The sequence below is a fragment of the Melanerpes formicivorus genome, unplaced genomic scaffold, assembly GCF_026170545.1.
Source record: "Melanerpes formicivorus ecotype bairdi unplaced genomic scaffold, bMelFor1.0.p_v2 SCAF_3, whole genome shotgun sequence".
Taxonomy (NCBI): domain Eukaryota; kingdom Metazoa; phylum Chordata; class Aves; order Piciformes; family Picidae; genus Melanerpes; species Melanerpes formicivorus.
Genome location: NW_027142355.1, coordinates 17,031,559 through 17,046,065, shown reverse-complemented (window position 1 = coordinate 17,046,065; position 14,507 = coordinate 17,031,559). Strand labels below are relative to the sequence as shown.

General features: G+C 35.7%; 1 protein-coding gene across 3 annotated transcripts in view; it reads left to right on the top strand.

Moving 5' to 3' along the window:
* The window catches only part of PCLO (piccolo presynaptic cytomatrix protein), a 353,643-nt gene that overhangs the window by 291,208 nt on the left and 47,928 nt on the right, over window positions 1-14,507 (top strand). For all 3 annotated transcript variants that reach the window (XM_068167826.1, XM_068167817.1, XM_068167810.1), the window contains exons 14-19: window positions 1,576-1,626; window positions 2,540-2,670; window positions 4,043-4,069; window positions 5,785-5,878; window positions 12,140-12,211; window positions 14,275-14,455. In XM_068167826.1, coding sequence (XP_068023927.1) covers window positions 1,576-1,626; window positions 2,540-2,670; window positions 4,043-4,069; window positions 5,785-5,878; window positions 12,140-12,211; window positions 14,275-14,455 — 556 coding nt within the window. The remainder of the gene's footprint in view (window positions 1-1,575; window positions 1,627-2,539; window positions 2,671-4,042; window positions 4,070-5,784; window positions 5,879-12,139; window positions 12,212-14,274; window positions 14,456-14,507) is intronic.

Below are 14,507 nucleotides of genomic sequence, written 5' to 3'. Positions count from 1 at the left end.
TTCAGAGGTCTTTTTCAGCCTAAATTATTCATGTTATTAGGAATGTTTGGGTAGTTCCTCATGGTCAGTTTTAAATTATTTGACACCAGAGGGAAAATAAAATATTTAGTATCCTGAATCACAATCTTGGAAATTAATATGGAGATTTAACTGTGATATAGAAACATAAAAAGCAAAGTAACTGCATTGGCTAAAGGAAACTCCACTTTAACCAGCTTTGGAAGTCCCCACACAAATTCAGCATGCCCATTCCCTTTGCTGTGAACTTGTTTTAAAGCTGGATACAGTACTCTGGTGAGATCTTAAATTGTGCTTCACCCCAGCAGATGTGAACTCTTCATTAGTCTAATTTAAAGCCATTAACATCCAGCATCCTAGCCCAAGAAATTTTGTAAGGGTTTTTGGGTTTGTTTTGTTGGTTTTTTTTTAATTTTTTTTGGAGGGAAGGGTAGCACAAAAGAAGCAGGTGAGTTTTACACTTGTCAGAAATAAAAAAAACAACTAAGTATACAGAATGGTATGTTAGGGTCATGTCTGGAAAAACAGGGAAAGATGACTTCAAGATTAGTCTTCAGAAAACAGTAAGTGGCCTTTGTTTGCATCCTTTGTTTTCTGCTACCATAACCAAGGAAACAGATGTGGAGAAAATGCAAAGATATACAAATCCTGCTACTGACCCAGAGAGAGCTTTCATGCTTGACTAATGGCTTGCAGATTAGAGGTAGGTCCAGGGTGGCCCAAGGGCACCACCATTTAGCAGAAGAGTATCTTTTTGAGAATCCAGGATTTGAAGCAAATGGTAATATTATTTTCCAACTACTAAGAAACAGGAGGGAAGAAAAGGGGGGAAAAAGACAGGATTTTATTGCTCTTGTCAGCGACCTAGAGAAGCTCAATGATAGAGAACAGATAGGAATCAGCACAGTTATACAGCATTATAAAGGAGAGGACAGAATATGCAAATTTCATGTAATGGAAAGTGTGTGGAGGAGTTTGAAGATGAAATGGTATAGCTGAATTTATTATCAGAAACACAGAATAAAGCAAAAAATATTGTATGGGATGGCATGCAATTGTGAAATCCACACCACTCAGTTTTAGCAACATTCTTTCCACTATTTCTGCCCACTTTCATCTAAACTCAATTTAAACTAATGTAACCTTTCCCTTCAATAGAAATATGGCTGTGTTTTACTTGACATGGTATTTGGCTTATTTTTGCAACATTTGTTTTTCTTAGACAGGGTTAATGTTTTTTCTCCCCATGGTTCCCTGTGTGCCCAGTCTGCTCAGACTGTAAAGCCTTTGGTGTTCAAGTTGTTTGATTCCATATTTGCATGAAGGCTGATAAGAATCTCTGGTCTGGACTTGCTGTGCTGTTGTGATAACATAACTATTAATTTTGAGATTACAAATTGCAGATAATTAAGAGTTTTTATTAAAATATGTGGCAGTACAGCGGTAGAAACAAAACCTGTTAAATAAAATAACTCTGAAGATCTACTACTTGCAATAAATATGTGTATATTTATGAGTGTGTGCCTATGTATTTATTTATGTATTTTAATCTGGCAGCCCACGGAAACTACCAAGTCTGCTTCCCATCCAATCACTGGAGAAATTCAGGTAAATACGTAGCTTTTACTTTGTAAATTGTTACTACTGACTGCATTTTACTGATGAACATTTGTAGAAAAATACTCCATTAAGTGATTTCTTATTCAACATCAGCCCCTTGAAATGTCATGAATGTAAATCAGTGCTTGATTTTTGCTTCTGTCCTTAATGTTGGCTTACAAAATACAGAAGAATAGAAAATTTTGTCGTTCCTGAAGAGGCTAAAAGCATAGTGAAATTCATTCTCATCTTTAATATTTGGACACATATTGTGGTTTACTTCAGAAATTCACAGACTCTACACCTAAGGAAAGATTGACGTGGGTTTCTCATAATGCAGTGTATTTGTTTCCATGCATTGCCAGGTTTGTGGTTCTGTCTTATGTAAACTGACTTGACTCTAGGTTTTAAAGAAAAAAAGAAAATTAAAATGAATGGGAAGCAGCAGAATAAATTAAACCTACTTTCCCAGAGATTTCTGTCTTTGCTTTCCTTAATTAATTCCTCTCTCATATACAAGTACTAAGGGTCTTACCATAAGATCCTTCCTGGGCTGGGGCTCCAGGTAATTAATAAACTGACTATTGCTCAGAATAATAACAAGGGTTCAAATTTCATCTGCTTTTCCCTGATTTAAATAGACAAATATGAGTGTTTCTTTTTTTGGATATTTTTCAGTTGGTTGTTTTGTTTTGTTTTACCAATTCTGACAGATTTTGAAATCAAAACTTGTTACAAGATCCAATATAATCATCTAGCATCTCATTTTAGTCAGGGGAGACCAAAATTTCTAAAATGTGTTTATTTCCAGCTAAAATAAAGGTCTAAATCTAATTTTATTCAAAGAATTTAGGAGAGTTATTGAATCATTTAGGAAGCAAAAGTAATAAATAATCTTATGGTGTTTTAATGTATTCCTTAGCTTCAAATCAACTATGACAAACACCTTGGCAACCTTATCATCCACATCCTTCAGGCAAGAAACCTTGCTCCTAGAGACAACAATGGCTATTCAGACCCCTTTGTTAAAGTTTATCTTCTTCCAGGGAGAGGGTAAGTGTAGGAGAAATGTTAACCTGAACCTTCTTTTGATTTGAGTTTGCTGCTTGCCACTAAGAAACAGAGCTGAGAGTTATTGTTATAGAAAATCCATTTGCAACACCAGGAAAAACTGGTCGATTGTTAATGAAGAGTCAAATCCTATTCCCAGGAGAACATGAATACTTCTGAATTTGGGACAGATGTGTAAAAATCCAGAATTACAGTATCTGAGATAAATTTAAGGTTGCAGTATAATATCAAAGGTGAGAAATACAAGACAGAGCACTTTTTTTAAGAGCTAAGAAGTGGGTTTAGAAACTCTGGTAATTTTGTATCTAATGACTTTTTCACAGACCATTGATTATTTTTTTAGACTCCAAAATCACAAATATCTCATTAGCGTTTCCCTTAAAAGACATTTATCTGTATAAGCAATGATATAACTCTCTTCTGTGCCCTAACGTTGCAGAATACAGAACGTGTATGCACAATATACATGGTTGCAATAATCCTGCTGACTTCAGCGACATGATAGATAAACTTAAAACTCAGCTGATGGATGAGACCTTAGACTGCAAAAACAAATTCCTGCAAACTTTCCTACTTATGTAATCACACTCACCCTAAAAAACTCATAGAGTAGGACCATGCAACTGAAAATCTGTATTTCTGCTCTATTCAAAGCAACGGAAAAGTGAATGCTCAGGTCACAGTTGAGCATTTGGCATGTGGGCAAGCACTGCTAAATGTTCATGAATGATACTGCTAAAGGCATGTGGATGCTTTTGTTGCCTGCTAAATCCAGCTATACACTATTCAGTATTTTTCACTGGCACCAAGCCCAAAACTATTACTGAATATAATGGGAATTGCTTTTAAATCTGGAGACTCTTTTTAATGCACCTTTGGGTCTTGTAAAATACTTGTCAAATAAATCTTACTTCAAATTTTGCAGGTACATTCATTGATGCAGAAATAAGACTGAACTAGAAAGACATTCATCCTGCAGAGGTCTAAGCCAGCTCCAAGTATAGGTTCAAACTTGCTGTCAAGCAAAGAAGAATTTGGATTTTAGTTTTGTTTGGGTTCAGTATTTCAAGATATAGCAATGTTACAGTTTTACATGTAAATTGGGACTTTAGGGAATAATGACAATGAAAAGATTCTCAAAAGTGCCAAAGCCATTTCTGAGAGCCTAAACTTGAATTGCTACTGAATATCTTTAATCTGAAATTCATTCCTTCTTATTCTTCCTCATGCCTCTATTTCTTTTTATTGTGATAGTAGAAACTACCCTTTACTCACATGTTTTCTTTCATCTTTGTTCTCCTTTTCTCTTACATTGCTTCCTCTGTTCTTAACTCTGTAAATGTTGGGTATGCAGACAAGTCATGGTTGTCCAAAATGCAAGGTAGGGTGTGCTGTCTTAGAGTGTTTTTCTTTCTTTTCTTTTCTTTTTAAATGCATGCATGATATGGTAAGCCTGTGCACTGAACTATAGATTTCACTTGAGTTTTGATGGCAGGAAATTGAAGCATGGTTTTACTCTTTATCCTCTGATGAATTCCATTTCTAGGTAATATTCTAGGGACAAGCTCTGATGATAGTGAAAATTCTTTTGAAGTCTGGAAGAACCTAGTTCAGAGATACCTAAAACCTTATTCTCACCCAATGAAAGTTGCAAAATAATTAACTGTGAACCTGTATCAAGGTTTTGAATGTTGTTGCAGCAAAGAGAAACAGGCACTGTTTGGAAATGAGATGGAATTTTTTTTTCTCTCCCTTCCTTGCAGTGCATGGACACTAAAGCTAGATAGAATTCTAGATAATTGACCAGCTGGCTTTAAAGCTGCTTGACCATATAAATGGTTATTTACAGTAAAGAAAGTTTAATTTTTACTTGTAGGAATCATGACTGCTTAGTTGGTTCTGGAGCTGGAAACATAACTCAAAACTCTATTCTCAACAGCACACTACCAAAAATTAATGCAGAGGACCTATAAGAGAGTTTAAAAGGGTAGACACAGGTCCTGGGCATATCAAAATTATTAATAGATAAAGCATAAAATTCTTTTAATGTATGGGAACTTTGAACAGAAAACAAAGAGAAGCTGACTTACAGACTGGCAAAACAAAATTCTTTAGCTTGTATCTTGTTGGGTTTTCAAAGTATTACAAGATTCTCATGTTCTCCTAATCAGCTCTTTCAAGATGTCCATTAAAACTTAAATTAAAATAGGAATGGAAGCAAATCTGACATCAAGACTCACAGAGCGAAATGAATACACACTCTGGTAAAGGCGTATTGCTTTCTCCATACTCGGAAAAAGCAAAGTGCAATAGAAAGCACTACCAGCCCTTTTTAAAAAACAGATTATGCAAACTCTTAATTCATGTCTATTGACAAAAACAGTCACAGGCTTCACACACTTCTTTTGTTTCCAACAGTTAAAAGTATAGGTAGGGAGCAGGATCAATAAGAAATTAGCGTTTCTATCATTAACAGGATATTAGTTACCCCATGGCATTCATTAAAGATTCTTGTGGGATGAGAATCCTATAATGAGAAACTGTAACACAGAAATATAATGGATTTATGCTACTTCAAAGTGCATATTGGAGGATGGTCTTGGAAAAGAAACCAATGTAATACTTACTGCTTCAATGCATAATCAGACCCTGACACCTACAATGAGAGAACAAAGCATATGTACGTGTGCCCACTGATACTTTATGTTGAAGTAGTTGTAGGCAGAGCTTGTCCACTGAGGAATCAGAAAATGTTTTAAAAGAGTATGTCAGGAAAGTACAATAAAGGAAAGAAACCCAAAGGCTGTAATTCTCCTGTAATCCCTGAGTTGCTGCAGAAATGGAAGATGCACTTTTTTTCTTTTTCTGGTTTTTGGGTTGTGAGTGTTTGGCTTTGGTTGTTTTCTATGGTGTTGTGGTTTGTTCGGTTTTTTTTGTGTTGGTGGGGTTTTTTGTTCGGTTTGGGTTTTTTGATTTTTTTTGGTGTGTGTAGGTTTGGTTGGGTTTGTTTTTTTTTGTTTTTGTTTTTTTTTGCATTAGAACTGAAAGAAACAAAAGCTCTCTAATGTGATGTTTCCTTCTTTTGTTCAAATTCAGTGCTGAGTACAAGAGGAGAACTAAGCACATACAGAAAAGCTTGAATCCTGAGTGGAATCAGACCGTCATTTATAAGAACATCTCCGTGGAGCAGGTGCGTGCCTGGTGGTGCTGTTCAGTGCAGTTTGCTGCTCTGTTTGTATGTTCTGTAGTGCATACTGCCAAGGCAGTGCTGCTACTGGCTGGCCTGTGAACCCCTATAAAATCTTGTCCTGTTTACAGGAAACTAGGAAGCATTTGTTTGCTTGTGACAGAGCTTGCTATATCCATACTCTTGTCTTATGTCTTCCACTCATAAAAATGGTGGTTTGTGGAGACTGCACTCATAATCACATAATAACTAAAGATGTAGCAATTTATAAAATGTAATGGAATACAAGGTGTAAATTAAGACATAAGTTTCTGAAGTAGCTGCAGAAGTCATTGCCAACTCTTCATTCCAAAAGCCATACAGTCTCACACAAAACACAGATCCTGCAATTTTCTTATTAAAAAAATATTTATAAAATGAGGAGATAGGTATTTACATTTAGCAGCAATTTGCAGCAATGGGCTTGAAATATGAATCACCTTAAAAAAATCAGAATATGTCTGATTTCCTTGTTATCAAAAACATTAACTCTTATCTCAGACAGAAGTCTGTAGAAGGTTTTTCTCTTTCTTGATGTCATCCTAACTTTAACTGACCTACAGGGTTAACTGAGGCAGTATGAAGAAATTGAGTCCCCTTTTCTCCATCTCCACTTTCAAAGGGACTTTTTGTTATTTGAAAAGGCATAATGAACAAAATGATGATCAGTCCATTTGTTCAAATTATGAAGCATATTTTATCAAATAATGGATCTTTACATATTCCTAAATATTTTTGCATTTTTTAGTGTTTTGTTCTTGATACTTTAACTTTTCAAGGCTGTTTAATCTTTAAAAAGCTGAGTAACCAGACTCTTTAGTGAATAGATTTCCCAATGTTTTTAATATAGTTCTCCGACACAGCACTAAGACCTCAATATTATCTTCCTAATTTTAATTTCCATTATTCATTCTTCTTGTTCATTGTAAGGAACACAGATTTTTGCACGGAGTAAAACCCTTCCCACAGAGTGACTTGCATGTATGCTTATGCAATCTACTCATCTGAACTTAACATACAATAGCTCAGCTTTACCTTAGAGGTGTCCCGTTGCAGGTAGTGGTTGTGGTTTGCTATCATTCTATGTTTTGCATGCAGTTTCATGTAGGCTTGCATAAATGGTAGCTCATTGATGTGATTAATAGTGATAGCATCAGAAAAAGAAAAAAAGATTACATTTGTCTAGCTGCAGTATAAACCCTTAGTCTTCTGGGGTTTATGAAAACATTTGGTAAGTCTTAGCAATATTTCCAAACTGATCTTTCCATTTAAGAACTGCTCTTCAATTTACTTGATTTAAATCTAGGTGATCCTGCTCTAGCAGGGGGGTTGGAGTAGATGGTATTCAGATGTCCCTTCCAACCCCTACCATTCTGTGGATTTGTGCTCAGATTCTGCTGTGACATTTCACAACAATTTATTTAAGAGTACAAGGGTTTTAGACATTCAGCGACTGTCAGATGATTTCAATTGCATAACAATCTTTGCCTATGATTTCTTGGACAGGGATTTTTTTATGACAGAGAATCTCCTAATACCTTTGATGCCATTTTTTTGACCATTATTTGATGAAAATTGCTTTTAGGTCACATGTTCAATTGACCACATGTTCATTTGAACTTTTGCTTTTATGTGTAAATCTCCTCCTTTTTCCTTCCTCTGAGAGTGTTTGCAGTGATTATGGTTGTAAGTGTGCAAGCCACATCCAAGCACCACATTGTGAATTTTGTCCTCCTGTTTCATGTTTCTTGTTCCTCATTTCAAGTGTGTGAATAGTCCTTTAATTCCTTTGCATGGCTTGAGCCTAGTGCTAAGATAGCAATGTGAGTGAATCTTCTATACAATCCAATGAGCTGGCATAGAGAATATACAGAAATCACTGTTATAAATCACCGAATAATTCCATGCTGGTGATAAGTACCCTCTACAATTTGATAAACAATCACCATGCAATACTATGTATATAAGACAATTACAATAGGCTGAGCATGAGTATTCTGGTCTCCAAACAAGAAAAACTGCATCACACGCCAAGTTATACAGAGTTAGCAGTCACACCCTAACATAAATTCATGAATCTTTATAAGTAGAATTTCTTCACAGAAGCATTTCCTTCCCCTCCATCAAAGCATGGGTTACTTGGTGACAGCAAATAAGCATTATTAAATATTTCCTAATATAATCCTTTTAGCGTCACTGTCTAGACTTTAGCTGGTGGTACAATTTTTCATTTCAATTTTCTCTTTCATAACTGAGTTGAAATTAAAGTGCAAATTATAGGAAATAGATCCCTCTTTGAAATGAAACAGACTTTTTCAAGGTCAGAATGACTAGTTTTATCATGTAGCAAATTCTACTTGAACAGTTGGAGGAAAAAAAACAAAGTATGACTATTTAGTTATTTAATGTTTTTGTTATTAATAAAGTAGACATAATTACAATGTGAGAGGAAGGCCAAGTACACACATTATGAATATATAATAATTGCTAACTCAAGTCAAATACCTACTCAGAACATGAAAGAAAGAATTTCAGTGATCCAAGAATATGATAAAAGATGTAAGTTCTGTTGCTGGTCAGGTCATTGGTGTAAACTACAAAATAGAATCATAGAATACCTTATGTTGGAAGGGACCTCAAAGATCATCTACTCCAGCCTCCCCATGGCAGGGACACTTCTCAACTGGACTCAGCAGCTCAAGGAAACTCTCATCCAGCCTGGCTTTAAACACCCTCAGGGAGGAGGCATCCACAACTTCCCTGGTTTACCTATTCCAAAGTCCCACCACCCTTGTACTGAAGGACTTCTTCCTAAGATCCAGTCTAAACCTACTATCCCTCAGATTCAAACCATTTCCCCTTTTCCAATTGGTAGACACACTTAAGAAAAGTCCCTCTCCAGCCTTTCTGTAGGATCCCCTCATGTATTGACTCAATTTCTTAGTTGTCAGAATGGTGGATATAATTCATTAAATAACTTTTGCTATAGATCACATTCTTAAATTGAAAGTAGTATGTGTAGAAATAGTAACATTTTCAAAAGCTTTGAGTGGTGTAGCAGCCTACATCCTACATCTTATTTCCAAAAGTAAGAAAAGCTTTCTTATGAATCAATAAGGGGTTCTTACCTTCTTAGCATCTTGGACGAGAGAAATGAAGTTTCTGCATAATGTGGAAAAAGACTTTTTGTCTTCCCACAAACTGAAGCGCAACAGTATATAAAGTACAATAAAATATTAAATGTGAATGTAAGCACAAATAAATATAATGCACGAGCTAATAAAACACCTCCATTTCTACTCATCAATTATTCTGACTCTGACTGTGATCTTGTATATTATTTCTGAAAATAGGCTGTCCAGGGAGGTTGTGGATGCCTCCTCCCTAGGAGTGTTCAAGGCCAGGCTGGATGAGGCCTTGGGCAGCCAAGTCTAGTTGAGAGGTGTCCCTGCCCATGGTGAGGAGGTTGGAGAAGATGACCTCTAAGGTCCTTTCCAAACTAAGACAGTCTATGATGATTCTATTTTATGAATTTACTTTCAGCACAAGAGAACACCAAACTGCATTAAAATTGTGTCCTCATTCAAACCCTTTCATGATACTTTCCAGGTATATCTATGAAATATGTCAGTTACACAGATTCACATTATCCATATCAACATCCAGTGATCTCTAGGCATTTAAAACAGAAACCAGACACTTCCCTATGTGTGGTGCTATGTCTTCCATAAGAGAAAAAAAATATTGGTTCTTCTGCATATTCCTTTGTTTTCTTTAAATGTCAGGTTTCCACAGCAGCCTAAAGCTAACTGGAATTCACATCCATTAGTACACTTTTAGGTGTTTGGTTTTTTGGTGGGTTTGTTTTTTGGGGTTTTTGTTTGGTTGGTTTTTTTGGTTCCCCTCCCCAGTGCAAAGCCTGAAATTAGTTTCAGCTTAGTAACAGGGTTTTTTCTTAACAGGCTTAGAAACCAGATGATGTTCACAACTTGCTTTCCTTCTTGTAGGAACACACTTATTTTCTTGTCAGTACATTGCCCACTTGCAAAAGCCCAGTCAGATGGATAGTGGGTTTCTGCAACACATTGCAGTACTGCTGCCAGTTAAATTACTGATAGGAATCTGAATTTCTGACATCCCAACCTAAAAGTGGATGATGTAAGGCAGGCCCGTACTTTGTTGCAATGATATAATGGTTGATTTTAAAATCACTTAGCCATTGAGTGTTCTTTGCTTTCAGTAGTGGTACATAAATATAAGTTCTGAAAAGCAAATTTTCCTCCTCTTAAAGTCTCGTTTCATACACACTGCCTAATAAGGTTCTTCTGATGGTTTTCATTGTCATAATATTGTATAAAAGCTCTATTAAACTAAGAGGCTTAAAATAGATATCTCAAAGAACTGTTGAGTACTGCAAGTTTTCAGCAGTTTTATTTTAATACTAATGCAAGGAAGCTAGGAATGTATGGTTGCAGTTACTTGGAAATCTTTTCTGTTTCCCCTTTCCACCAAAAGTCCTTCAAACCCTATGGTTTTCATCTTTTTTTTTTTTTTTTCCTTTCCTTTTTCTCTGCCCTTGCACAGTCATCGCTTGTAACAAGAAGGCAACGCATCCTTCCAAAATGGAAGTAATTAAGACAATGCATTTCTGAAAAGTATTTATGCTATTCGTCTTATTTAAAGGGTAAAAATATGTATCCTTGGCATAGCATCTAGCAGGAAATTATATCATCCAGGAGGCTAAAAGCAGCATGGACCAGTGGCTGTTTGACTTCTTTTTTCAGGTTATTTTTCACATTGCGGTTTCAACATTGCCTTGAAACAGCAAACTAAAGGAGTTTTATTCAGTCAAGGAAATCAGCCTTATTACTATTTGGTAAAGGATATTCAAAAGAGAATATTTTTGTTCAACTTTTCTTTTGTTTTTACATGATGCTTTTTTTAAAATAATGTTTAAGTAGAATGTTGCCTAATTATGTAGGAAGAAAACAGAGAAAGATTAAAGAATTACTCTTGAATTTTACTTTTTTTTTTTTTTTTTTAAATCTTAGCTTTTGAGTCATGTTGTTGCCTGCTTGAAGAGTACAGAGATGATGCTGAAACTAGCAATTCCCCTTTCTGTGCTGATTTAAAACTGATTTTAACTTGCTTTTCAAAGATATTGGTTTGACATAGTTGCTCTTTTTCTGAATTTAGGTAGGAGCAGAAGATATTTCAAATACATAATAATGAGATGATGAAATTATTATTTATGGGCAATTTAAAGTTATTAAGAACTGTATGAATCTGTGACAATTACCTCAATTATCACATAAGATTTCTGGTTCTGACCTCTTTTGTTCAAGTGTGTGAAAAGTTCTGGTTTTCTTATAATGTCCAACAAATTCCTCACTTGTGACTTCTCAACCTGACTTCACAGACATCCCATACCCCCAGGATTTTTGTCCTTTCTCCTTCAAGCCACACACATTTATTTTTGCCTCTCCAGACAGCTGATAGCCTTTTGCCCCAGCATACACCATCAGTATTCAATCCTCTCCCCAACTGTCTTCAGAGGTGCCTGGAATAGCACACATCAGTCTTTCCAATAAGGTCAACTGCTTTGGTCAACAGGTTCTCTGTCTTATTCTGTCTTGTCATATAAAAAGATTTTTTTTTTGTTACTGTAGCCTGTAAGAGTGGTTGACACAGCTATCAGGCTTAACAAGGTCTGCAAGCAATGGCTTCTGATGGCTGTCATTAATACCTACCAGTACAACTTCTCCTACATATCTGGACCACTGACTACACTAAAATCTGAGGATTAAAGCCTGCTCTTCACAGATAAGATTGTGTAAATAGTGTGTTTTAAATAATACATTTGAAATTCACATTCAAATACACTTTATGCAGGTATCTGAGTTCAGACAACTGAGACCTGACAATGAGAAAAACTGCAGAAGTACGAAAATGGTGCTCTAAAAATCAGTTTGAATCTTGTGGACAAACATTCTGTCAAAAACAGCTTAAGGAAATCCCTAAAAGAGGGCCAAGTACAAGCCTATTTGTCTTGATAACAAATAATAGCTCTAAATTATTTTTCTGAGATCAGGGTTGATGGGAGGACAAAAGTTGGCTGTCTGTCACTATGAAAAAAGGGTACAAGATGGAGATAATAAGTAGAAACCACCATAAAGACTTGATCTGATGACAATGGAGTTAATTAACTTTTGACTTATATTGCAGCTGAAAAAGAAAACACTGGAAGTGACTGTCTGGGATTATGATAGATTCTCCTCCAATGACTTCCTTGGTGAAGTGAGTGTCTTACTTCCTCCTCTCTAACTCTGACTAGTTAGAAAGCTGATTAACAGTATGGTCATATTTGGAGACTGTTTTATTTCAAGGTATGGTGTGTGCATGTGTATGTATGTTAAGTAAAACTTATTTCACATCAGTTTTACTGCTGACTTGATAACAAATGGTCATGAGTTCTTTCATTCACACATGACACATGCCTTCCCTTTATCTTGCTGAACTGTGGGCAATTTCATTTAGGACTCAACACAAGGTTAATTCACTGAAAAATAGGATTTTTTTTTTAGATTGAGATACTAACAGCCTTCATGGTGATTGAATAGGCAATTCCTGTTATGACTGGTAATCTTTCTGCCTTGCTTCTAACATAGTATGGGAAGGCTGAGAAGGTAACAGTTTTAGTAAAGGATTAGAGAATTAAATACTGCCACCAAGCCATATTTAGCACATGCACAAGTATCTGCTAATGTGAGTAATTTGGTCTTGTTGATCAAGATTTTGTTTTTCAAATGGTGAAATAGTAATATCATTACCAAAGGATGAGTAATGGCAAAATCTTGTAATTAATAGTGTGACATGAGTGATCATGGAAAGTGTCCTTGCTCTTTATCTAAACAAACATATGCTCACGTAGCACAGAATTACCATCAGTGACAACAATGTCAAAAAAGTAATTAAAAATGTTATTACAAAAGAGGGTTATAATTAGAAACAGAAGACAAAGAAAGTTGATATCTCATATACAGAGTAACTCAGATTATCTCTGCTTATTTTGCATCTGAATTTCATTTAAAAAGGCACTCAGTTCATCTCCAGTTCCCCTTTGTGTAACCAGAAAACTGAGCAATCAGTGTCACTCTTTGAACAATTACTAAAATAAATAGATAGGAAGGATCTGCATGATTGCTTATTTCCTGCATACCACATCAGTCTTCTTGTTGAGTTCAGCATGTTTGTCCAAATGCTGGGCTTTATTTACATCATTATTTATGACATTTAGAAAATGGATGCTCCAGTAGCTGCTTCTGCAGGAAGATTTAAACTTTTGGCTTCCAGTATTTTCAACCTCTGAAACAACATTCTAATTTTTTTAATTAAATTATTAATATTTAAATATTAAATCAGTTCTTTATATATATATATATATATATATATATATATATATATAAAGGAACAGAAAAGACTATTCGGTGTATTTCAGGATAAAGATTACAGAGAATTCTTGCACCAAAACTTCACATATGATTTATCCAAATTGTGCTCTAAGGACTTGTTCAAATGGGGCCAGCACCACTTGCATCTCCCTGAAGGCAAGAAGCATATCATGGTTCACATCCATGTAATGTGAACCCTCTTCTAAAAATCAGAGCCCCCAGCTTATACTTCCTATTGGGAACAATCTGAACCATGCTGTCTTGCAAGTCATCCCCAAAGCTATGACAAAAGCCCACACCAGGGGATTTACTAATCTATAGTGATTCACTGTTAAAGTACAAAGGCATCCATATTTGTTTCTTTTTGTTACAAATTCTGCATATGTGTGTGTTGTTGTTTTTTTTAAATTGATAAGAACCAGTCACACACATTATATCACATATTATATCAAAGTATTTGTCTCCTTCCTAACACTGACAAAAAGGATGGAACACTGCCCAATTATGTTATCAGAATATGTTTATATAGAGGCAGAATGATGAGGTGCCTTTTCAGGCTAGATTTGAAGCTACCCTTTAAACTATCATGTATCCGTCTTGGTATGCCCTGATGGAGTCATCAGGATATATGAGTTTGGTCTAAGCTTGTAGTCCTTACTGAGGTCCTGTTGAGAAGACCTTAGTTCATACACATCAATATGATAATAAAAATGTGTTTGGGATCACAGCTGGTTTATATCAGGTGAGGTCAGAGCATGGGCAGAGAGTCCTGAATCTGTCAGTGTACAGCCTTATACCCTTCTTATATTTGATTACAACTTGCGGTAACACACCTGTAGGCTCTTTTGTTGAGCACACTCATTAATAGGTCAGATACAGTCCATATTTTGTACTTCGATTTATTTGTAGGTATTGATTGAGTTATCCAGCATCTCTCAGCTTGACAACACTCCTCGGTGGTACCCTCTGAAAGAACAGAGTGAAAACATTGATCATGGGAAATCTCATTCTGGGCAGAGTAGCCAGCAATCTCCAAAGCCATCTGTCATCAAAAGCAGAAGTCATGGAATCTTTCCGGACCCCTCCAAGGGTAGGAATGACTTGGTGCACCTGATATGAAATGTTTTCCCATACCTTTTCTA